Raw genomic sequence first — 26,178 nt, forward strand, 5'->3', positions numbered from 1 at the left:
AAGGTATAGAGTAACGATTTTGCTTGCATTACATAATTTCGAATTTTCACCATGGTTTTTTTTGTTTTTTGTTTTTTGTTTTGTTTTTTTTTTTTTTTTTTGTATAAAACATTACCGATTCGCGTTTGCTCTATCTTTTTATTTTTATTTATTTATTTATTTATTTATTTATTGAAGGATATATAGTCTTTAATCAATAATTAATAATAACAATAATCTCTAATCAATAATTAATAAATTTTAAATATTTATACATTTTTTCAAGATTGTAAAAAACGAATAGAATTTGTCCATTATTTAAATATGAATATGTTAATATATAATACTTACAAAGAAGAAGGAATTATAAGATGAAAAACTGACTAATAAGGAAAATTGAAATATATATTAAATATCTAACTATGTATCTTTATCTAAAAATCTACGTTAATAAGCTAAAAATCTAAATTTATAAAATGGCGCTTTCAGCAACCTGAATGTCTAAGTCTATGTTGTTTATATCATTATAAGTTCTTTTTATAGTCCTTGAGCCTCGTAGACATACAAGTGCAGATCTTAACAGAGAGAAACAAGTCTTGGCCCTAATCCATGCCATTGTTTTGTGGTACTCTTCACCTTTCTTTCGGGCTATCAGTTCAGCAAGCCTGCTGTGATATGTTTTGCATTCTTTACTCATACCTCCTGTTGTACAAAAGACAAGGGGAGTAAATGTTCCATGTTCGATTTCGTTTACTCTTTCGGTGTATTTCCGCTTCTTGTCATTTTCATGTAGCTTGTAGATTTTGGGTAGATCTAGATCTTTGTACGTATCTGCTTTTGGGTGACAAACCCTTACGTCAAAAAAGGCAGAACGTTGCTTCTCCCAGAAACCTCGTGCATGGATGTCAAGTCTTGCGTCTGCAGCTTTGTTTGCTCCTTTGCTTAGTTTCTCATCTGAGATTGATTGTAACAAGGGCTCAATCTCTACGTCGTTGCATACTGTGCTAAGAAGCTCAGCCTCCAGATTGCGTAATTCGTTGTGACGTTGAATTACGAATCCACCACGTTTACATATCATTGCGTGATCGACCGAGAAATCTTCACCACATACACACTTTGATGGAATGTCTCTGAAAGACCAATTATAACGGAGACGTAAAGCGTCTCTAAATTCTCTCTTGTTCAAGTCGAATCCCATTTCCTTAAGAGGAATTACAGTTAACCAGGTTGATGCTCCTTTCTCTGCGGCTAAGTCCAAGGATCTGGCTGTAATCTTTGGTAGACTTTCCTTCAGGCTTTCAAACGCATCTTTGGATGCTTTTTCTTTCTCAGTGTGACATTTCTGCTTTGCTGTTTTCACTTCAATTTCATCTGGCAACTCGTGAGACTGGGAGATAATCTTCTCCACAAGTGGGGCACTTACTTTGACTGACGATGAGAATTCATACTTTGCGTCAATACACGGGTTAGTAATACCGATACCTCCATATCGTGTCGGTAGCGATAAAATCTTGCGATCATCTTCATCACAATCTTTTTGTGTCATGGCGGGTATAAACACGTCGGAGATGGCAGCTTCTAAAGGTTTCAGTAGGTCTGAGATATCTGGAAGTGTGCGAAGAAAGTACGTCCAGCGATGTTTTAAGCCAAACGTGTAGGCAGCGTAACAGGCCTGTGGCTGTGATAGAGCAAATTCTGCTAATTTGGTGATCTCGTTCACCCAGTTGTCAATCTTTTCCGTGACGTACTCGTTTAGAAACGATCTGGAACCAAGAACTGCACCAAGATGTTTGTGCCCCTCCACTGTTACATTAATGGGTGTATCCTTAAAAGTTTCTCTGACGATTTCTTCTTTTGGTGGCTTTACTATAACCCAGCACTTCTTTGCGTTGGGGAAGTACCCAAGATCTGGTCCGTACTGGTTAAGAGTGTCCCACCATTTTTTAAGATCCGCTGCTTTTCCTACACCACTAGCGTCATCAGCGAACCAGCATTGCTTGGCGTCAGAAAAAGCCTGCAATGTTGTAATAAGAGGCTGCATACTCAACGCGTACATACCCATAGCCAGTGGGTCACCTTGTGTTGTTCCCTCAGCTGACACGAGTTCTTTCCCGCCTGTGATGAATAATCTTGCTGACTGTCTGTACGAGTTGATGGCATAAACTGCAATAATAGGGCAAAGGATTCTGATGTTGTGCAAAGCAGCAGCTCTGTTTAGTGAGTTGAAAGCATTTGATGCATCAATAAGAAGTACGGCATCTGTGTTATCTGCAGCAAAGATAGTATTCATTGCGTGAACTGCAGCTTCATTCCCTGATCTCTGGCCTGCACACAATTGGAGAGAGCCACTGGTCTCGATGACGTCATCCTTTGACACATTCATTACGCACTTTCCAATGATTCTTCTGATTACCTCTCCAACTCCAATGGGTCTTACGCTGCCTTCACCTTTGTCAAGCGGTATCAAACGACTTGCAACTAATGCCTCTATGGTGGTGGGATCTACATATGTTGTACAGAGGATCTTTGTCATTGTGGCTAGTGCTTCACAAAGCTTTGAGGAGGATTGCTTGAATGACTTACAGGCAAGAATTCTTCTGAAGCCATTAGCGTCAATACCTGAAGGGCCACCCGAGCCTTTAGTTCTCAGGGCTGCTTGTCTGATCATATCACCGTCTATCTCACTATAAATTGACTCGGGTATCTCATCATCAATTGGGCCGAATAGCAATGATCCCAATTTCGCTGGCTGTGGTTCAGGATGTTTCTCCTTGAGTTGAGTCATGACGTCATCTGTAAGTGGTAATATGCCTCCGTTTGTTGATTCATTTAAGAAGCGCAATGCTGAGTTAATTTGTCCTTCCATCACAAGTTTTGCAAAGACTTTTGATCGATCAGGTGGACATGTGGTCTTGTGTTTCTTCATGCGACTTTGAATTATCCTCCCCTCGCGAATTAATTGATTGAGCTCACCGACCTTCCAGAGTGCGAGACGTTTCGCCAGAATGCGTTGGTTTTCTTTAGCTTTAGACTTTTTATTTGGCTTTTGGAGACCCACAGCCAACAGAACAAAGGCAGCTTTTAAGGCAATATGCTGTTTGTCAGAGCACGCATTCCAATCATCTATGTGTAAAGTTATTTGATCGATAAAATCTCTACCAGTTCTCCCATAAGGAACTAAAAAGACATTTCTCCTCCAAGTTGTTATTTCGTTGTAAGCTTCTAGTATGGCCATGGTAGGAATATTAATTTCCACGCCTTCTAAATTTTTACCCCAGCAGATTGTAGTTGGTTTGTTAACGTTTGTATATAATGGAAGATTACCAGGCTTACTCACGCTTTCAGAAGAACAATCACTAATTGAAATAGATGTACATGTATTCTTATCGATCTTATCGATCCATTCAGCGTTATCTCTTGGGAGAAGATTAATGTTTGTAATATTCAAATTCGTTGATGGATTCGGTTGACTAGATACATATTTAATTTCGTTCTCGTATTCTATAGAATTTTCTTGTAAAATTGAGATATCAACTGCTGAAGAATTTAGTCTATTTGATGCAGCTTGCTTTTCCTTTGGGTTTTTATTTTTGGATCCTTTAGGTCGACCTCGTTTTCTCGGTTCCACTTGCGTGATCGTTGACTTCTCATTGACAGGTTTTATAGGTCTTCCTCGCTTACGCTCAGTTTGGCTGTCATTCGCAGAAATAAGGTCATCTTGGTTATTATCATCTTTCCAGCTTCTCCAAAATAAAGTATTACGGCTTGGATAGTTTAGTTTTAGATTCATTATGTTTTAATTGAAGAAATATGGCTCCTTTGTAGGAGCTCCAACGGGACGTCCTTCCTGCACTGCCCTTGATTGGTTTATTCATGGATTTTTGATGGTCTTATCTACTTGAATTAATCTTGTGGGGGAAATAGCACGCTACTTATCAAATCCCACGTTTTTTAAAACAACTTTAATTCAGCATTACTCCCTTCTGCGTATTGAACTATCTTGAACGTAGTTGAATATCGGCCCGATCAGTGCCAGTCTTCGATCTTTGTCCGGCGGTATCAAGTCTTGATGTAGTGATGGGAGGGTAGGGAGGGAGGGAGGGAGGGAGGGAGGGAGGGAGGAGGAGGGAGGAGGAGGGAGGGAGGGAGGGAGGGAGGGAGGGGAGGGAGGGAGGGAGGGAGGGAGGGAGGGAGGAGGAAGGGAGGGAGGAGGAGGGAGGAGTGGAGGGAGGGAGGGAGGGAGGAGGGAGGGATGTGAGTGAGGGAGGGAGGAGGGGAGGAGGGAGGGAGGGAGGGGAGGAGGGATGAGGAGGGAGGGAGGGAGGAAGGGAGGGAGGGAGGAGGGAGGGAGGGATGGAGGGAGGGATGGAGTGAGGAGGGAGGAGGGAGGAAGGGAGGGAGGGAGGGAGGGAGGGAGGAGGAGGGAGGGAGAGGAGGTAGGGAGGGAGGGAGGGAGGGATGATGTAGGGAGGAGTGAGGGAGGGAGGGAGGGTAGGGAGGGAGGAGGGAGGGAGGGTAGTGCAGGGAGGGAGGGAGGGAGGGAGGGAGGTATGGAGGATGGAGGGAGGGAGGTAGGGAGGGAGGGAAGGGAGGGAGGAGGATTGAGGAGGGACGGAGGAGGGAGGGAGGGGAGTGATGGAGGGAGGGAGGGACTGGAGGAGGGAGGGAGAGTGGAGGGAGGATTGAGTGAGGGAGGGAAGGGAGTGAGGGAGGTGATTTAGGTATTTAGTGATTTAGGGATTTATTGATTTATTTATTTATTTATTTATTTATTTATTGTTATGTGATTTATGCCTGATTATGTATGGTATTGATTTATTTATTTATTTATTATTTATTTATGTATTTATTTATTTATGGAGTTATTTATGTATTTATTTAGTATTTATTTATTTATTTATATTTATTATATTGCCATTTAATCGAGCAACATGCAGAATGTTTTTTGCATTTTTATCCAAGTTTAGCAAACTTTTGTTTGATGAAACATAATCATCTATACTTGTAATTGTCATCGATTTACATAAGCAGCTAGTCAAACACGTGTCCATGTACCATTGTATGACGCTAGAAAGAGCTGGAAGAAAATAAAAAATTAAGGCGCCGAAAAAAGGTGTTGCGCTCAATTAAAGTGTTGCGCTCAATAATTACGAAATTTCTTTTCATTTTGAAGGTCCCAATAAATAATGGTATTATTAGTTAATTTCGAACTGAACTTAAAACAAGAAAAAAGTTTCACATTTATTTTGGACTCCTGTTTAACTTAAATATTTCGAATACTAGAATGCTGAGAAATCTAATTTGATTACGTAATGTACTTATGTCAACATTTGTCTTTGATTTTAAAAATAATGAATTATAAGATGTAACAAATGATGAAGTATTTTACGCATTCCTAAAACATAACGTTTTCAAGTAGAAATATTGAAGAATCTTATCCAAGCATGGGCTGTAGGAAAATATCTTGTTTGTTACGGGGAAAATGCTTGTTAGTAGATCAAATACATTACTAAGTACTCACTTGGATCTTATTTATTTATTTATTTATTCAATGACTTTTTACAACCAGGTGTTAATATCTAATTGAGGGCATGGTCAACAGGACACTTAGAGTCCCATGTAAAGACCAGCCTAACAAAAAATACACACTAAAAGAAAAAAGGGAAAAACTAAAGCAAAAATAACAATACAATGCACAAAGGTAAGAACAACAATTAGGATTCAAAGAGCGGCACTTCTAACAAAAGGATTTCCACTTACGCATTCTATTGAATTGATCTATTGATCTATCTATCCATATTTCATTGATTGTTTGATTATTTGATTGATTGAAACAACGGTAGAAAAAAAAATCTTATTTTCAGTTTATATCTCGAATACAAGATAGATTAATCTAATCTGATTACATAACATAGTTATTCCTTAATCAAATTAATTTGGTGGCGGCTGGTGGCCTGGAAAGCCATATTTCAGTAGGAAAACGTGACACCTCGATTTTACAAATTTTCTCGATTCTCATTGGTTATCATTTTTTTCTCAGATCTGCTTGATAGTTTTAAAAGCTTAAAGCAATTATTGGTCCTATAGAATAGTTTTATTTGATTTTATTTACTAAGACAATGGAGGTGTTAGACAAAGTTATAATAAATTAATGCTAATAAACCTAAATTAAATAACTGCGCGCTGTTGTTTTGGTTAGTCGATCTTCGATCAGGAAGGAACGAGGGTTGCAAATCAAAAAGAATGGCCCTGCTGTTTGTAATACTGTGGTTGTGTACAGCAGTACACTACAGCAAATGTAATGAACCGAATGACCATATGGACAAGCATGATGAATTCCTGTTTAATGCTTTTCCTGAGTCCATTTTGACATTTCCCATCCACACCAAAGACATTCAGCAACAAACCACTCAAGTTCCTTATAAAATGGATTGTGTCTTTGCCTGTGTTGGGGTTCCTTGGTGTCAATCGATGAACTTTCAAACCACAGCCAAGAATAATGGACTCCACGTATGTGAGCTGTTATCAACCGATAAACATACTCACCCGCAGAACATGACACGAAACGACACATTTACTCATTTCAGCATTAAGGTAGGCGCAATTCTTTAGTTAGAGAAAGGATGGCATTTGAAAAAAAAAAACACTAAAACATACTTAAGTGCAATACTTATTTTCTGCAGCAATTAAACTAACCTTCTGCTGTTCCAATTGATTTTTGAATTGGTTTTTACGGAGAGAGGAACAATGGGAAAGAACTTAACTATGCCATAATGCAACAAATATGTTTTGCCAATTTGTGAAATTAGCTGAAACGGTTGGCAAAGGAATAAAAAAAAACTTTGCATGTTTGATTCTACTGAGTGATTATTTAATGAGCATTATCTTATAAAAGTATAATCTTAGTCCATATACAAGTTATAATGCATTCTTTCAAATATGTCATAATTAAGGAGGCTCTGGGTAGTTTTGGTCTGGCACACCTGGCCGCATTGAAACGGCTACAACTTCGTCTTGAATAACTCTTAAATAAAAATAAGTACGTTCACAACTATTTTCGCTCACGTTTGCTTGTTGATTATTCACGCTTGACTTCCGTGTTATTCCTTGTCGTGTGCTGTTAGTTGTGAGCGTACTTATTTTTATTTGACTGCCTTAAAACCCTTCAATACATATGAAATTAAAGGAGAATATTTGTAAAAGATACATCTTTTGTGACTTCATTTAGAAAAAAATCGTTCGATGATTTTTTTAATGCCGTTTTCTATCGATATTTTCTATCGCTTTTGACGATGAATGGGGTCATTTAACTTCATATAAAAAAATCCATAACGTTGGAAAGAAAGTCACAATTTGATTCATACTCAATAAGGGCAGTGTCTATATCCGTACCTATATTCTAGCTACTAAAAATATTGAATCCAAGAAATTAAAGTCCCGATTTTGAGGGTTTAAATTTGACACGCTGGAAATAATCATTGCGTCATCATTACGTCATAATGAAAAGGCCGCTTTAAACTAATTTATCATTTTTGAAACTTTTAATCCTTTTCTGACATTGTGTGAAAAGCGCTTGCAGTTCGAGTTATTCAAGACGAAGTTGTAGCCGTTTCAATGCGGCTAGGTGTGCCACACCAAAACTACCCAGAGCCTCCTTAATATCATCAGCTTTGTTTGCTTAAGTGTTTTCTATGGAAAAACAAAAGGTCTTTGTTGCTTGAAATGATAGTGAATAGTAACAATGTTTTTTAACAACATTTCAAAGCGAAGAAAAGATCATTATCCATCAAGTGGGCATGACAAAAGTATCTTGGATGCTTTTTCTAATTTCTTTCTTTCTTTCTTTCTTGTTTTCCATTTTGATGCGGATTTTTTAAATCTATTTTTCCTCGTGTATAATTCATTTAAGTATTGATTTATAATTCTATTTTTCCAACAGACTCCTTGTGAACAACAACCTTGCCTAAATGGAGGCACCTGCATCCTTCAGAACAACAGGCAGGAATATCGCTGTCATTGTAAGAAAGGATTTGATGGGAACAGCTGCCAAAATGGTGAGTTCCAAGCCAACAACATGAAATACTATAAACTCTTGCAGGCATTTCACACGACTTAAAGTAACTGTACAGTAGAGTAATCTTCTTTAGTAAAAATCGCTGAATATCATTAAAATAATTTAGTAGGGGAAAAAATTCTTGAGCTAAATTATATTTTGCACGGAATTTCTTAGTCTGAAAAAGCAAAAAAAAAAAAAAAAAAAAAAAAAAAAAAAATTTCTAATGCTTCATAATAGCGCTCATAAAGTTAAATTTATTTTGGAAACATCTTTCACGCACATAAGACGACTCAATTCTTTTTCTAAAGCTGATTGGTAACTGTTTTGATTCAATACATTTACTTGACGAGCGCCTACTTGAGCGCAATTTTCAAGGCCAAAAGCCACCTGTCTCGAACAAAACTCGTCTAAAAACATTAATTTTCGCGTTATCTTATATTTGGCTAACAAATTAGATAGACCATCAAAAATAGAGATTACTTCATGGAAAGCGCGCGCGTACGGGATTTTTGCACGAGTTGGTGCAGTATCTGAAATCGAACGAGTGAGCACAGCGAACGGGTGAGATTTCAGATACAAAACCAACGAGTTGGAAAATCCCGTACAAAGCGCTTTCCATGCTGTAATTGATTTATTTTACACATGCTGAGATTTTGCCGTTTTTATTTATTCACTTTTAATAGGTTCTCTTAAAAAAATACAAAACTCCTGTATTTTAAAATTCTCTTCGAAAAGCTAAAAGCTTGAAAGCTACATGTAAAAATATCGCTATTTAAATCAAAAAACATATCTGGTACAAAGTAAATGGCAAAACGTTTAAATTCTAAACTAAATATGAAACTGTAAGTTGGAAAATAATGAAATAAGCAACCGAAATCGGTAGGTCAATAAGGTCTTAACTTAGTTTGTCAAAGTGGAGGGCTTGTCTTCGTCTGACGATTCAAACACACGCTTGGTGCGTCACGAAGCTACGTGTTGACTCTGTTGACTTTAATGAGTTATCGGTGGAAGTCAGCGACTTGCTTAAGTGTTTATTGTTATGTTAAACTGTCCTCCTTGAAAAACTGCTCCACTGAATGGGCCTGCTGCAGGGAAACTAGAACTTTTCATGAATGAAGATTCACGGCACTCGGTGCCCAAAGCACTTTGTAAACTCGACATTGGCTTTTCTTCTATATACGTACTTGTAGTATTTCCACTCAGAATCAAAGACGTTTTTTTCTGTTGTTCGTTTGACACAGCACTGTAATTCACTGATTTGTCCATTAAAGTCTTCTGGAGGGATTTCCTCGACTCTTCTCGTTTCGTTTTTGGAGTTGAGAAACTCAGTCGGCAAAGTTACATCTTTTCGTGCTTTCGAAAGAGTATTTCTGTTTTTTTTTTGGTCTTCGATAAACTTGTCTAGGTTTGTCTAGAGACACAAATCGTCTTGATTGTTCAGTCATCCTCACAAATATCTCCTAGCTTTTGATTAGATAAGTTTGATTTGAACTACGAACAACTTGAATACACTGAAAATATTTGAAAGCTGCTCGACAAAGCTACCCGCGATGACCACGAAAACACGATTCGCCTCGAAAGTGGTCTGCAAACCTGTTTTTTACACAGGGAAATTTGATAAGAATATCTCAGTATGTATAAAATAAAAGACGTTTACATGCCAATTTTGACAAGAATCGGTCAAATATCAGCTGAGATAATATATATATTTAGACACTTCCTAAAAGCGGAGCTCCCGATACGGAAGTCACGGGGAGAACAATTTGAATGAAACTGAAAGTTAAAAATAAGATCGGGGAAATAATTTTCAATAATTTTTTATTCGAGAAGAAGATAAATTCTCCCATAATAAAAACCATGCAGTGAAATCGAATCGAAATGCATTACATTGTTTTCTTTGCGCCAGTATACACTCCGACTTAGGAATTTTGTACACAACTCACCACCACCCTCAGGGGCTAGTTTTGTTCTTGGAATATTTTCTTCGACAATATTTTCCAAGGCTGACAGTTTTAGGCTTTGAATCTCTTTTACTTTAAGAAAAACGAAAGATAACTACAGATAATACAATACAATATCAAGTTTAGTGAAATTTACCTCGGATGTCTTTCATTGAAATCGAAAATCTGGAGATTTAGGGCAAATCGAGATCAAAAAACAGACTTGAAAACTGGTTAAGGCGAGCAGAAAATTAGTTCTAATTATACATGTTTTACAGAACGAGACGAAGTTAACATTCAGCTAAATTTGACAAGAACATGTACAACTGAGACAAAATAGAAAATAATGCAAAAGGAAATACAAAATACAAAATGATGAATTTCTTGTCAGTGAATCGGCGTTTGTAAATGTTTTTAAATATTTTTTAGCTTTTTAAAGTGAAAGTCTAGTTCCACTCAATAACATCTCTCAACAACAAAAATTTAAGCTCATTTTTATGATCATACTTGCTCGAAGAGCTGAATAAACCGAGTTGAATATTTGGTGTAAATTTATATTTCATTCAATAATTAATTAAATTATCTGTAGAAAGATATAAAATTATTGAATAAAAGTCTTCTTTGTTTTGCCGATGGGACCCCGCGATAGGAGGCGAACAAAGCTGCATTTTTTTTGAACGAAAAACATACGATAGTTAAAGATTTGTTAAAGATTTACAAAGCTGAAAGGACGGATATTTGTTGTCGTAATAGGCTCTCCGTGTTATTCTCCAGCAATAAATTAAGCTTATCTATAGAAATATAAAAAGTTTTGAGAGAAAGTCTTTGATTTGTAGATTCGTCGAGAAAAATGCTTGTAAAAAAAAAAAAAAAAAAAAAAAAAAAAAAAAATAATAATAATAATAATAGTAATAATAATAGTAATAATAATAATAATAATAATAATAATAATAATAATAATAGTAATAAACGATTGTTTGCTAAAAAAACACACCTGAATTCCTGAAGAACACTTCTTGATCCAACTTTGACTACATGAAAGTTTTTTTAAATTTTTTTTTTTTTTTTTGGTCTATAACTTGTCTTAGCAATTTTTTCTGTGCATTTGAGAGCCGCATTTGTGAGTAGTTTTGCTTTGACATCAAGCGGGATCCCTGTGTTGTGTACACTGACGGACGGAAGTGACGTCAGCCAAGCCATGAAAAATCAACCCGATGGTTTACCAATTTTTCTTAAGTATGGAGCTCCGCTATGACCATTTGTTTATGTAATAGGACTCCATGCTGTCCAATTAAGAAATAATTGGACAAGGAAAATTCCGAGAACTGACAAAATTTGATGATGCCGTAGGCCCAGTCCAATTTGGCAGTCAGAGGAATTTTTCGATTATAATTATTTCTTGATTGGGGAGCATGAAAGCCCATTACCTATTAATTATATAGGTGCCTAATTACTCTCATATCAACAAGACCTGTCTAATTAATGAACTGAGTGGAGTGCAATTGGCATTGGTCTGCAATCAAACGCGCAAAATATCGCCAACAAGCAAAGACCAGTGTCTCCCAATACATTTCTTACGATAAAGTCAGTGAAGTTTGATTGAAAAATACCAATCCCATATAATCAATAGCAAAGTTTAGCGTTTTTAGCCCAAATCACTTCATAATTTATGCCATAACTAGTTTATGCACAGAGAGCCCAATTTAGATTAAAGTGAATGGTGAAAATAAAATCGGAAATATTGAATAATTTTTTTTTTTTAATTCGAGATTAAGATAATGTTCTCCGTGCGCGTAATGCGAGAGAGTACAAAATCAATAAAAAATACACTAGAACATTTCTTTTTGGCGCGCCTTTGTTTTCCTATATAATGTTATGTCAAGGTTCCTACCTGCGTAGGACTCGGGCAAGAACGAATTTCGACCTTACTATACTACCGCACAGGATTTTTGTAACGTGTACACGACCCACCACAAGCCACCCCACAGGGCTAGTTTTGTTCTTGAAAATTCCTTCCACAAAGTTATCTATGGTCGATATTTTTTTGCTTTATTGGTTGGCTTTACTTTGAAAAATGAAAGATAACTACAGATAATTCAATATCAGGTTTAGTGAAAATCACAATGGATGTCTTTCATTTAACTTGAAAATATGGAGATTTTCGGACTTTTTCAGGACAAAACTGCATCATCATGAAAGCTGGTAAGCAAAAATTGATGCTTCTTTTACTTAGCGATCTTTTGGTTATCCTTATTAAGAGTTTTACGTTTTTGTATAGAGTATTTTTACCGCAATGAAAGTAATGAAATAGATATGCTTACTTTGTTAGCAGCAAAACAGAAAATAAGCTGGATATAAGATATACGTCGTTCCTGAGCTTGATTACTCAACTATTGAATCATTTATTTTTTTGCCAGGCCCTAGAAACAACGAAACCAAACTGGCGTTAGCTAAGAGTAATCTGATAATTCATTCATTAAAATATTTTCATTTACATTCAGGACTCCTAAAACTAAAGTTATGAAAATTTAGCATCGATTTTTGCTTACCAGCTTTCATGATGATGCAGTTTTGGATCCTGAAAAAGTCCGGAAATCTCCAAAATGTCAAAATAAGTGAAACCTGATATCGTGTTGTCCAGCGCATGTGGCGTCATGCCTAGGTGTTGAAGCGAAATGGCTACATTTCAGTTTTGTCAACTTTCATGATATACCACCTCGGCCAATAAGAAGAAAAAGATGGCTTTTTAAAAATATTCGTTTTTGATGACTGATAAGATTGTTCAATTCGATTCAGGTCCTCCCCCCATAAACATTACGTTCACCAATCTTGGCGCAACAGGTCGTTTTGGTCCAACATCTATTGGTAGTCATTACGATGGTCAAAGTCATGAAGGACAGGTTACTTTATTATCTGGAATACAAATATGGAGAGTACCACTTACTTGGTCTTATAGAATAGAAGCTGTTGGCGCTAGCGGTGGCTATGACGATAGTCAAAATTCCCGCCTTTACCGTGGACGGGGTGCTCGTATGATTGGTACATTTCAACTTCTAGAAGGAGAACTAATCAAAATACTCGTGGGACAAGAGGGTGGAATAAATATTGTATCCAAATCTTCTGGTGGAGGAGGAGGTAGCTTTGTGGTTAAAAACGATAGCACCCCCCTGATTGTTGCTGGTGGAGGAGCTGGTATCGAATTTGCTAAACAAAGACACTCCCGAGGGGATGGTAGTGTGTCCACATCTGGTAATCAGGGACATGGGGGGAGTGAGTGGGCTGGAGGAATTAATGGTTACGGAGCAACAGTGGCTGACCGCCGTAGTAATTCAGGTACAGATTTTAAAAAAATGTCATCATGGCAAATATTACTGTAGAGAAGGATATTCACTATAACACTACCCAACCTAAATCTATACAAAATCCAAACCCCTAAATTAAATAACTTCAGAGAAACCTCATGTTGGTCAAAATCAAATATCAAACGCTAAAATATAATTATCGAATTACACTAAAAAAAAAACATTTTAGAAAACGTGCAATTAAATTCGTCGTATATTCGACGTCATTCCATTGTTCGTTCCCGTCAGGCATTGCGGTAAAATGGTTTTAATGGTGTCTTATACAATAGAATTATAAATTAAATTGGCACAATTGGTATTGAACCACGTCATTCAGAGCTTCAGAAGCTGATTCGTGCCCCATCCCCTTCTCTAGGCCTGGTGGTGACAGTATGTAATATTTCAAAGCCGATAATGAGGACTGGACGGGATTTCAAGTCTAAGCAATTAGTTCCAGTCCGAGGCGCAGCCGCGTCTCGTCCAGTCCGATATTGGAGGCTTTGAAATGACTTCTCATCTCATTAATTATTAGACTTGGATAACTGGAACAAAAATTAATTCAGTCCTAGGACTGAATTAATTTTGTTCCAGATACTCCGGCCTGAATGCATTCCTTTCACACCACCTTACCAGGTTTCAAGTAACATCATGTGACCCAAAAATAGTCCATTGATTGGCTGGTTTACTCATGAATGATTAATGAGTATGAGAATTATATTTCTTGTCCTCGCTGTTTATCTCATTATCACAACAGTCGCAGACTTCTCCCCATAACTTAACTACTACGACGCGATGAGTATTTAGTGAGGATTTCCATAACCTTAAAATTGTAGGTCAAGACATTGAAATGTTATGCGAAAGCAGTGACGATGGCGACGACTCCAGAGACAAGGACTCCGAAATGCCTCTAGACAAACGAAGGTCAAGTGCTGTTCTGGACACCTCTGATGTCCAAATAGACATTGAAATGGAAGAAGAACAGACAGAAACAGAAAAATCGAAGCACTCAGAACAAATTAATAGCTAATTCATACAGCAATGGAAAATGTGTTCAGGGTACGAAACTTGCAGAGGAAGAGGTCAATAATAAGCCGAGTTTTAGCGATAAGAAACTAGAAAGTGCTGCACTTACGTCTGAAGGCCAAAAAACCAAAGAGAATAAACACATTTATCATGAGGATCATTCAGCAGGTATAGTATCACGTGGCTGGTTTGAAGCTCTGAGAAAAAAGCTACAATCTCCTGCACAATAGAATGTACCACCTAGTATTCTGGAGGACCATCCCCCCTCTCCCCTCTCCCCCCGTAACAATGTCGTCTTGCATGCATTTTACCATCCAATGGCTTCACAGGCTAGAAAACACCTTAGACCAACATTGCTAGAGGGGAAAGGGGGAAAGTTGCACATTATTTATGCAGAAGATTGTAGGCTTTCTTTTTTGCAATCGGAGACGCGATCACGGTTAACTGCACATCAATCGCGGCCCGATCGCGGTCATGTGACGTGACGTGATACTTTATATTGTGTTGTTGTTTGTACCTGAGCTAGACCAAAATGCACCTTGTTTCATGAAATCAACCTGCTAACAAGAAATGAAATAGCTAACATTTATTTCCTGGTTTTTTTTAACATGTCTTTCAGAAGTCATAAAGAAGACTTCAACATATCGCAGTATCATAACAGACTTGTTCGATGGCAAAGTCCAAAGTTCTGTACAGTGTTTGACTTGTAACAGGGTATGTGTATTCTTGTCCTTTGTATCCCTTTTCATAAAAAAAAGGTCCGCCATGTTGGTTGACATGTCATCCAATATGGCGGTACTGACGTCACACGCAACCCAAGACTCACTTTCCTGTATATTTTTCTACCACGCGCACAGAGGATACAGGATGAAATGCTGCATATTAATCTTCAAAAAAATTATTTGATCATGTGAACAACGTTAATCTTTTAAATTCAAATTTGTTTCAATTCACTTTTAGATTTCTTCGAAAATCGAGACATTCCAAGACCTTTCATTGCCCATTCCAGGTACGTAGATATTGATAGCTCTTTTTACTGTGAAATGCCTTTTTACTGATACGGCCGAGGAGGCAAACACGTAGAAAATTTATAAAACATAATGTGGCGAAGTTATGTTTTCGAATAAATATATTCGCATATTGTTCCATTTACCAGCAAATTCAATTGCTTTTTAGATGTGCTTCCCATCGAGAAGCGTAAAGTTATATAAAAAGACACGCTGACAGCTGTGCAGTCTATACCTTTTCCAATAGTTACCCCCTCGGTATCCCATAATGTTTTGATTAAAACGATAGAATTCAAGATGGCGGCCTTATCCGGGTAAGGAGGCCTATTTGTCGGGGTATGTTTGATTGTTTGCTGGAAGGCATCAAGTAATCTTACGAGCAGTCTTGGAGTAGCGATTATGCGATTCATTTTAAACGTTTTAATATGAATTCAATATCAATATGAAAACCTTTTTCGGAAAGAAGGACTAAGGAAATCTTTTAATTTTTAAAATTTTCTTTGTCTTTTCTTTTTTTTTTTGGTCTTGTTTGTTGTCTCCTGATTGAAAAATGGAATTCTATCATCTCGTAGTAGTTCGCATTCTGATAATATTTTGTTGAATGTTAGGCAAAGATGAATTGAATGTGATCCATGCTGCACAATGTTCACCGCTTGCATCTTGTGCGAGAAGAGATGATCTGTCTAATGATGAGAAGAGTTGGATGATGTCGATACTTGATTGGGTTAAACGGTACGAAATATTTCGTAGATACTATAGTAAATTATTAAGGTACACAAGATATATATAGATAAAAAGATGAAGGAAGGAAGGAAGGAAGGAATAATTTGCCATGCTTTATGTCTCTTTAGATGGTTTTATGGCCCACAAGTCACGTTACAGGATTGCCTCTCAGCTTTCTTCTCAGCCGATGAGCTTAAAGGTTAGTCAGGTTGTGTGTCATCTTCACCTCTATTTCTATCTTTACCAACACCTCTGCAAGGGCTATCTCTATACTCAGGTTGTGCGTCATCTTTACCTCTATCTCTGTCTTTACCAACACCTCTGCAAGGGCTATCTCTATACTAAACTGATGCTTTTGAATTGATTGAGTTTCTTAACATTAAAGTGCTTGTGTGATGCTTTGTTTTATTGCAGGCGATAACATGTACAGTTGTGAAAAATGTAAAAAGTAAGTAATCGTTGTACGAGACATCTTTGCAATGCTCTATCTCGCTGTGAACAAAACCGCGGAATAAGTAAAAGAGACTAAGGAAGGGTCTAGAGGAAATCTGCTTGCGAAATATAAAGAGCAAGGAATGATAAAGGGTTCAATAAAGAGTGGATTAGAATGACAGAAAATATAAAGAAATAGAACAAATGGGAAGACAGGATAAGGGAAATCGAGTGACTTTAACCAGTGGGAGTAAAAGGGAAAAGGGAATATGAATGGGAAGAGGTACCAGGAAGAATAGACTACAGAGCAGCAAGAAATATTGTGGACGCATTTTAACTAGGAGAGATGCAAGTGATGCAAGTAGATGAAGGCAAATAATGACAGGAGGAAAGAAGCTGAATTTTATGCAGTTTTTCTCATTAGTTGTTGTATCTCAATCAAGGCGTTTCCATGCACCTTCAAAAGTCTTTCTTTTTCTCTTATTATTTTTAATGACATGTTGAGAAATGGTATCAAACTTCCCAAAGTTCTTAAACTTCCCGTTGCCATTCGCATTCAAAAGTCTTTCTTTTTCTTTCTTTTTCTCTCTTTTATTTTTAATAATAGGTTGAGAAATGGTATCAAACTTTGCAAAGTTCTTAAACTTCCCGAGGTAAGTACTGCTATTCACAGATGGTGCTAAATATTTTTTAGGGAAAGATGAGAAGATTGCGTTTCCTAGATTCGAGTCCGTTCAGCTTGTGTGAACAAAAGACTTCAAATTGGAACTGGTACCCAACACCCTCTGGAAGTGAAATCCTTAATTTAGTCCTCAAATATCTTCAAGACTTAGATTCAAATGTCCTGTCTATTTGCATGTACAACTATTTCACATTCCCAGACCACGCGTCATTCATTTCCTAGGGTATAGAGGCTTTGCACCATCATGTCATGGCAGCCAGCCATGACAAGAGTCAGGAAAAATTGAACCGATGAAAGTGATTTACAGGGGAAAGAAATCAGTTTCCCAGGGGAAAAAGTCTAGTATCGTGCCTCCTGTCATGGCTGCCATCACGTGATTGTGCAAAGCCTCTCTATTGGGTAACATTCCTTTTTTTAACGGCTATACATGAAAAGACACATGAATATGGATACCACTCAAATAAAAAATCTTATTCTCAAGAAAATGACACATGATCTGGAATGGGAAAACATTTCTCCCAAGGCAAATTGATGTGTTATTTGCTAATATGCAATCATTTCCCCGTAGATTCTCTGCGTACACCTCAAGAGATTCAAACACGAAATGTACTTCTCATCCAAGATCAGCCATTTTATTTCATTTCCAACGACATCTCTCGACATGAAACATTTTCTCGCCAAAGGTTAGTGTCTGTAAAACATGTACGGTCCACAATCCATAGACACAACGACATCTCTCGACAACGACATCTCTCGACATGAAACATTTTCTCGCCAAAGGTTAGTGTCTGTAAAACATGTACGGTCCACAATCCATAAACACAACGACATCTCTCGACATGAAACATTTTCTCGCCAAAGTTTAGTGCCTGTAAAAATGTACGGTCCACAATCCATAAACACAACGACACATCTCGACAACGACATCTCTCGACATGAAACATTTTCTCGCCAAAGGTTAGTGCCTGTAAGAATGTACGGTCCACAATCCATAAACACAACGACACATCTCGACAACGACATCTCTCGACATGAAACATTTTCTCGCCAAAGGTTAGTGCCTGTAAAACATATACGGTCCACAATCCATAGACACAACGACACATCTCGACAACGACATCTCTCGACATGAAACATTTTCTCGCCAAAGGTTAGTGCCTGTAAAAATGTACGGTCCACAATCCATAAACACAACGACACATCTCGACAACGACATCTCTCGACATGAAACATTTTCTCGCCAAAGGTTAGTGCCTGTAAAACATATACGGTCCACAATCCATAGACACAACGACATCTCTCGACAACGACATCTCTCGACATGAAACATTTTCTCGCCAAAGTTTAGTGCCTGTAAAACATATACGGTCCACAATCCATAGACACAACGACATCTCTCGACAACGACATCTCTCGACAACGACATCTCTCGACATGAAACATTTTCTCGCCAAAGGTTAGTGCCTGTAAAACATATACGGTCCACAATCCATAGACACAACGACATCTCTCGACAACGACATCTCTCGACATGAAACATTTTCTCGCCAAAGGTTAGTGCCTGTAAAACATATACGGTCCACAATCCATAAACACAACGACATCTCTCGACAACGACATCTCTCGACATGAAACATTTTCTCGCCAAAGGTTAGTGCCTGTAAAACATATACGGTCCACAATCCATAGACACAACGACACATCTCGACAAAGCAGCAGTAAGGGGGACTCGCGGTCACCATTCGGAATCGCCCGGGGATTACCTGCCCCCACGTAACGGCGCCGGCCGCGGGAATTATTCGAGCCAACTCTACGGACTTTTAGGCAAATATCCGATTTGTCCACTTTACCCGTACCAAACCCGTAGGCAGTAAGGGGGACTCGCGGTCAATGTCAAAGATTTACGTGTTTTACAGGCGGTTTAAGGAAGGCGCCGGCAGCGGGAATAAGCCGCGCGATAAGTCCTTACTGCTGCTGTGTTGTCGAACCGCAAACGGAGGTTAAAATATTCCTTACATATAGATGGACACCATCACAAGCATTCGAAATAAAACTGTGCGCCGACTGCGAACTCAGGTGTTGGATCGTCTGGATGCTGACTTTGCCTTCACAACATTTATGGAGGGAGATACGGACGAGACGATGACAGAAGAAAGGGCTGAAAGAATAATTAACTTAATACCCGAAGGTAACTACCGGTTGGAGCTAACGTTCATAAAGTATTTAGACGGCGAGTGGATGATAGAAAAGGGGCGCAATCCTATCAGGGCGTCTGGTAAGAAGGACCTGTTTGTCTTAAACGAAAACACACGCCCGGGAGCATTGGTAGGAATAGACATGCTGTTCTACGAGGTTGCTTACCCGGTTACCGTAGTCATTTACGGTGCGTACGAGATAAAGACGCCAGACGTTAAGAAGTTGAAACCGATGCGACATCCCGGTAACTGCGTAGGGAAGTTAGTAAGAGAGTTCTTTGAAGACTCCTCTCGGGGCGGTAAACTGACTTTAAAGAGAAGAGAAGCCATCAGGAAATGGGAAAAAGATACTAATAGGACCGGAGGGTCGATAGACAACATCAAGAAGTTAGAAACGGCGCTGGAGAGGCGAATCCATGTGAAAGATATTACCGACGGCTTCATTTACTCCGGGACGCATAAATACGGCGGCCGTGGTGCGCCTATCGTAATTTACCAACACAACGGGCATGCGTGGCGAGAACTTAGATTCCCACGAAAAAAAGAAACCAAGGTCTACAAGGAGTCGCCACTTGCAGATTTAATCCACGAGAACTCCGTTTGGCTAATGGATTCAGAAGGAAGTCAGTTTATGACGCAAGACGGTACTCTTTACCGCCCCGAAGTTGAACACCAGCGCATCCAAAGCGCGTGCGAGACCTTAGGAGAAGACTTCTCAGACGAAGTGCTTAGCTCCCGTAGTTTGGACTTTCTGGCTGCCAAGAAAAGAAACGGCTGGAAACCCACGCCGGCAGAGTTCAAAGACGTAGCCAAAGCATGCGTAGAACACGGCCACGGAGGCCTATGGAACATGGAGTACGACGAAGACGAATACGTGTCGCTGGATATGAAACATTGCTATCCTGCCAGTTTCAAAGGCCTCGGCGATTGTAAGGAATATTACGACCGTTACGGACATCCGGACTCCCAGTTCTTCCGCGTGGCTTTAGATGGTAAGTACGATGCGCCAGCTACAGGATTCGTTAGATTGACCAGTTGGAAATTCGCAAAGAACTTACATCCAATAATCTACGCGTGGTATGGAAAGCACTTGCAGGAGAAGGAATGGATACCCATACCGCTGTTAAAGTTCTTCGAAGAGCGTAAGCTGCTTACCTACGCGGCGCATGAAGCCATACTTTGTCATAGCGCCTTTACACAATGGCTCCCAGAGCACAACCCCACAGCGCGAATTGTTATAGGTAAATTCACACAGGGCGCTAAAGAAGGAGAAAAACATATGCAGCGACGCCTGATAACAGACGAAGGAGAGTTAAGCTTCCTTATTAAGCGCGCCCATGAACAAGGAACAATGGTGTCTGTGGAGAAATGGGACTACTTCCTAGAAGGTCAGAAAGAACAGAAATGGAATGCATTGTGTTACTACCAAGACCATCGACCGCAATATTACCACCTGCGTGCGAGTATGTTAGCATATGCGCATATTAACCTTCTCGCGATGCTGCTGCGGTTCGACAAAGAGGACATCCCGCGCGTAGCCACGGATTCCCTATACGTGAAACCGCACGTCTTAGAAAAGATGCAAGAATTCTACACCGACGATGAATTAGCAGAAAGTGGCCAATGGCGCGTCAAAGACGAAGAAATAAAAGCCTGGAGAGAACGCGTAGAATATCACGGAGAAAATACTTGGGGCGTCGTAATGCCCACAATGAGGCCCATGCCAACCGTAAAGGACCCCATTTCCTACCAACGCTTCTCTTACCTTTACGGTACGGGAGGCAGCGGTAAGACTACGCGTGTGTTAGAACTCTTTCCGGCCTTAAAGGTGCTAACGCCAACGCATCGTTTGGAAAGAGAACTCTGCGAAATGGGCCACGACGCGCAGACCTACCACAGCTTCTTTCGTTGGAATGGCCAAAAGTGGGTACCAGAAGCCATCCACGACATACCTCCGGTGATACTTTGGGATGAGATTTGCACCGTACCTTTGGAAATCCTCAAAGAATTCGTAGAGTTCCTCCGTGGAAAGTGTCAAGTAATATTCGCCGGAGATCCTTGCCAGCCTCCTCCAATAGCCGGAGAGATGCCCCACGAATGGCTAAAGGGGTTCGTAGACCATGCGGAGGAAATTAACGCCGACTACCGCAGCAAGGATCAAGTAAGGAACCTGAAAGCGGAATTAAGGGGCCTTAGTGACGCCGACCAATGCAAAACACTGCGCAAACGTGTACGAGCGAAGTCCTACGAGGACTTCCTTCACGCGTGGCATCCAAAGGATTTGGTGTTGAGCAGCAAGCGCGCAGCACAATCACGCATACAGAAAGACCTGCTGAATATACACCGCGAGCGCTTCCCTACGCATCCCGTACCTGTTTGTTATAAACCCCACGACACCCGCATGCAAAAAAGAGATGTCTTAGTACCAGGCACGAATGTTCAACTAGAGAACGCAGTTACGCACGATAAAGCCTGGGTACCCATAGAAAAGGTGGAAAAAATAACCTCCCATCCAGACTGGCGCTTGGGCTATTGCATGACAGTCCACAGCGCACAAGGAATTACCATCAAAGAAACCTTATGGATCATAGACCAGCGGCTGTGTTGGAGCAACCTTATCTACACCGCCGTAAGTCGCGTAGAATATGCCAAGCAACTAAAGAGAGCCTGGGGTCCGCAACTGCGCTACGATAAGACGCCAGAGGACGTAGCCAAAGAGAACATTGCCAAGAAACTCCTTCGCTACAAGCGGCACGACGAAGAAAAAAATTTGACGTTCGACCTATGCGTGGACGACGTCTATAAGAAAGGGGCAAGGTGTGCCAAATGTAACATACCTCTACTATGGAGGTTTGACCCAAATGACGATCAGCAGTTCTCCGTGGATCGTATAAATAACAAACGCGGGCATTGCAGAGGCAACGTAAGACTGACATGCCTAGAGTGTAATCGGGCGCGTGGAGCAGCACTACTCTGAGTCTTTGGGGACTATGAGCAGCTCTTCCATGACGAATCCGCGACTTGGGCCATTTAGGTAATACAACACGGGTTGCCCTTCCTTGGTGACGGACTTCGAAATCTCATACGTTTCCAAAGACCAGTTAGGATCCGTTGCTCTCTTACTGCCACCTTCGAGTTCCCCCGGCTGATAGAGGTATCTGACCACTATGTTGCGGGGGAGCTTTTTTTCCTTCAGTCCGACCGCCCTCGAACTTCTGACGTAGGACTTGTGCTCCACGTGTTTCGTTTTTATGGCATCCTTGGGTTTCATTCCCGTAGCCCTGGCCGCCTCGTTGTTCAAAGCCGCGATGACCTGGGGGAGCCGCTGAGTCCATTCCCTGTTGCGTTTGGAGGGATCTTCCAGCTCTTTCCAATACTGGTACCCAAAGAGACGCTCGGCCAGAGTCTTATTGAATCTTTCGACGATGCTCTGACCCCTGTGGTACTCAGCTTCGGCTCTCCTAACCTTAGTGCTGTGGTCTTTCAGGGTCTTGGTAACCGCGCCCATAAACTCCGTCCCCGCATCCACTTGCAGCAGCTTAGGCCATTTCAAAACGCGCTTATAAATCCTACCTAGGGCTTCTGCGACTTCCCCAGAATCCTTGCTGGTTATGGGTTCCGCGTCCTTATATCTGCTTGCGATATCAACTACGGTCAAAGCGTACCTATAGGTCTTTTTTCTCACCTTATCGTGCGGTAAGAAAAGCAAGTCCGCCTGATGAACTTCATTGGGGGCATTTACGGTGAAGCTGGGCCTGGGAATGTACTTGGGCACGGGAAGATAAACCTGCCAGAGGGTTTGTTTTCTTAGCCAGTTCTTAGCCGTTTCTTCTGATACCCTGGCCGCGGTCGCGAGTTTCTTGATGGCCGACGCTCCTCTCCAATAGCCTTCAGGCCCATAGTAAATCCTTTTGAGTTTGTCCTCTACGCGGCCCATTATATGAATTCCAAAACAAGATTGATCTTACGTCCGTTAAAATCCACCGTCTTTCCGTCCACCTCAATGGTGATGTTTATGCTTTCTACCAAATTAGACAAATCATAGCTCAAAGAAATGGGAGTGTATTCTACCAGGTCAAATGGATTACCCTTAGGTGGAAACTTGGACATAAGAGAAGACTTTTCTCCATTGTTGTAACTATGGACTAAATCGCAATAGACTTCGTAAGAGGATGCGACTTTCCATTTCACAGGTATGGCTGTGTCGGTAATTGTCTTGCCTGAGGCACATAATAAAGATCCCAATGGGTCAGACTTTCCAAAAGTCATTGAATAGTTTGGCATATTGTGTTTGAGGGTCATTTCGTGCGGCAACCCCGTGGTGAGAGTATAACCGTGTTTTGCTAATTCCTTGGCCAGTGTGATTGGTGTGTAATGTCCATCGGGCAGCAATACGGCTTGATAGTTAGATCCTCCTGTATGCTCAGTGACTATGCCCCTAATTAGGTTATACCAAGAATTGTACAAAGAGCAACTTAAGAGCCGAACCTTATGGGCTTTGATGGGAGGATTCAAGTAAGTGGTAAAGTCATTCTTGTCGCTTTCCAAAAAGACGATCATTATATTCTAGGCGCCAAAGGCGCCACTAGAGGCTAAGCGTAGCTTAGACTAAGTACGCCAAAGCCGCGCCTCCTGCCAGCCCTGCAACTCCTACAAATACCAGCTCATTGTCTTTTTGTTTCTTAGAAGGCTGGTAGTAATTCTTGAACTGAGGCCTTTTCAACCCCGTTAATGCCGCGGGGTGTGCTTGCGCATAAAGTTTGAAGGCGTAGTCTGTGTTTTCGAAGTTCTTACCCGCCTGCATCTTGTCTTGGTAGTTCTTATCCAACCAATCCCTGTAAGCTTGTCTTTTTTCATTCCAAGCCGCCACGTCTCGCTGATATTTCTCCAGCGCTAAGTCGTGTCTCTTCCTTTCGGCGGCTAAATCTCCGCTGCGATCACCTCTAACTAATCTATCCAAATATTGACCACCATAATTAGCTCCAGTGAATGCTAAAGCTGCAATAACTCCACCTGCGACCACGCTAGCCATTTATACATTAGGAATGTACTTTTCCTTCTGTAGGTAATTCTTTGCCATGATAGCCCCGCCTACGGCAGCGGTCATTTTAGCAAAATTAGCGAAGCTCTTGCTTGGGTCTTCAGTAAAGTCTTCTTTGAGCACTTTCTTACCTACCCAACCAATACCCGCAACAATGGAAGTAATAATAGCTGTCTCTTCAACAGTTTTCAATAACGCGGTCGACATTATATTACAAAGCGAGAAGGAAAATCTAGGTCGCCGCGGGTGATAAATTTACTCCATTTCAGGGATCTTACTTTTTCTAACCTCCACAGGTGCGTGATATGTTGGTGGTTCTACTTTTGGCTTTGCTGCCCGCCATTGTAAGTAAAGGCTGCCTGCTGCTATAGCAATTCCTATCGCGCCAATGACGTAGCCGGGATTCCAAAAGGATTCCTCTTCTTTTTCCTCCACCTTTTCTTCTTTTTTGGCTTTGTTCTTTTTATTCATCTCCGCGAGCTTCTTTCCGGCAGCGACTCTGCCTGGAGATTTAGCCTTGGTAATCTTGGTATCTTCTACGGGTGGTTGTTCTTCGGTGCCACTCATCTTATATTAAGGGACTTGAAGGACTTGACAAGTAACTTGATGACGACTTGACTAAGTACTTGAGGCGACTTGACAACGACTTGACTAAGTACTTGAGGCGACTTGATCAGGTACCTCAGCAAGTGCTGCCTGGAAGACCTTTTCGACTTCTCTGTCCTTCTTGAAGTCCTTCCAAGACACCAGTACCTCCTTCAAGTCGACGTGCTGAGCTACGTGAAGTGCCGCAGAGGCGACTGCCATTAACTTACCGCACTTCAAAGACAACCACCCACAGGTTATCTTAAGTTCTTGGGCAATGACATAGTCCTCGCTAATGTCCTTCCGTAGTTGCTCCACGTCGTCTATGGGCAGCGCAAGTCCAAGCAATTTAGTCGCAAGTCGGATAGCGGAGTCTGCGACGGCGTCCGTGGTCTTACTTGCAAGGGCGGCCTCGTACCTCTTATGGAACTTCTTAACTTCCTCTTCTGACAACTTATTAACCTGCTCATGGGTAAGTTCCTTGCCTATCATTTCTTTACACTTCCCAGAAGACACAAGGATGTTAAGTTGTTCCTTGAGGTTACTTTCATCTAACTGCGTGGGGACTTCATCTAAGAGCTGCTCAATGTCCATATACACTAGGAATCATAGATTCCAACCGTGTAGGGAAACCTCAAAGAGAAGATCATCTTGGAATGTTGGTGCGTCTTTAAATGCCGCATGTATTCGTGTAACTGTTCCTTGGATATCTCACCGCCGTAGTCGCTTAAGATGGTTTCCAGGTCACTCCGGCTCGGAGTATAAAATACTACGAGAGAGCCTATGTTTTCCCTGAAGGGTTTAGAGACACTGGTAAGCTGCTGGGAAAGCAACCAAACGCTGATATTGTCGTGTCTACCGCTGAAGGCGAGCTTCACTAATTCGGAGGTGCGCTTTTTTACGTCGTCCCCGCAGGCAATGTCGTCCAGTATAAGGAGGGTTTGCGTATTCTTGGGGAATTGTTTGTGCCAAAACTTAAGATGGCCGGATAACTCGTTAGGATCTAAGATATCTACAAAGAAGTCGTCATCTTTCACTCCTATGCCCGTCCAGGTGCGGTTATTCACGTAGGTGGGGCATAATAGCACGACGTAGTCGAAACGGTATCTAAAGGGTCCTAATAGCCGCTCCACGACGAACTGGGTCTTTCCGCAGCCGGTGGGTCCTACTATGA

General features: G+C 40.6%; 2 protein-coding genes across 2 annotated transcripts in view; one reads left to right on the forward strand and one right to left on the reverse strand.

Moving 5' to 3' along the window:
* Positions 1–332: 332 nt before the first annotated feature.
* LOC148911677 (uncharacterized) lies at positions 333–3,657 on the reverse strand. The gene has a single exon (XM_089028804.1). It carries the CDS (start codon positions 3,212–3,214, stop codon positions 449–451), a length of 2,766 nt encoding a protein of 921 aa, XP_088884930.1. The 5' UTR covers positions 3,215–3,657; the 3' UTR covers positions 333–448.
* Positions 3,658–6,222: 2,565 nt separating this feature from the next.
* The window catches only part of LOC116293134 (uncharacterized), a 40,838-nt gene continuing 20,882 nt past the window's right edge, over positions 6,223–26,178 (forward strand). The window contains exons 1-13 of the mRNA XM_089028725.1: positions 6,223–6,573; positions 7,919–8,033; positions 12,772–13,308; positions 13,654–13,706; positions 14,276–14,507; positions 14,959–15,053; positions 15,300–15,348; positions 15,955–16,078; positions 16,198–16,268; positions 16,484–16,517; positions 17,109–17,154; positions 17,752–17,866; positions 18,276–18,333. Coding sequence (XP_088884851.1) covers positions 6,223–6,573; positions 7,919–8,033; positions 12,772–13,308; positions 13,654–13,706; positions 14,276–14,507; positions 14,959–15,053; positions 15,300–15,348; positions 15,955–16,078; positions 16,198–16,268; positions 16,484–16,517; positions 17,109–17,154; positions 17,752–17,866; positions 18,276–18,333 — 1,880 coding nt within the window. The remainder of the gene's footprint in view (positions 6,574–7,918; positions 8,034–12,771; positions 13,309–13,653; positions 13,707–14,275; positions 14,508–14,958; positions 15,054–15,299; positions 15,349–15,954; positions 16,079–16,197; positions 16,269–16,483; positions 16,518–17,108; positions 17,155–17,751; positions 17,867–18,275; positions 18,334–26,178) is intronic.

The sequence above is a fragment of the Actinia tenebrosa genome, unplaced genomic scaffold (genome assembly GCF_029948245.1).
Source record: "Actinia tenebrosa isolate PJP-AT-01 unplaced genomic scaffold, QUT_ActTen_1.0 PGA_scaffold13__45_contigs__length_12533684, whole genome shotgun sequence".
In the NCBI taxonomy this organism is placed as follows: Eukaryota; Metazoa; Cnidaria; class Anthozoa; order Actiniaria; family Actiniidae; genus Actinia; species Actinia tenebrosa.

Excerpts from the sequence above, each read along its gene's own strand:
- LOC148911677 (XM_089028804.1), bottom strand. The coding sequence starts at position 3,214 with ATGGCCATACTAGAAGCTTACAACGAAATAACAACTTGGAGGAGAAAT.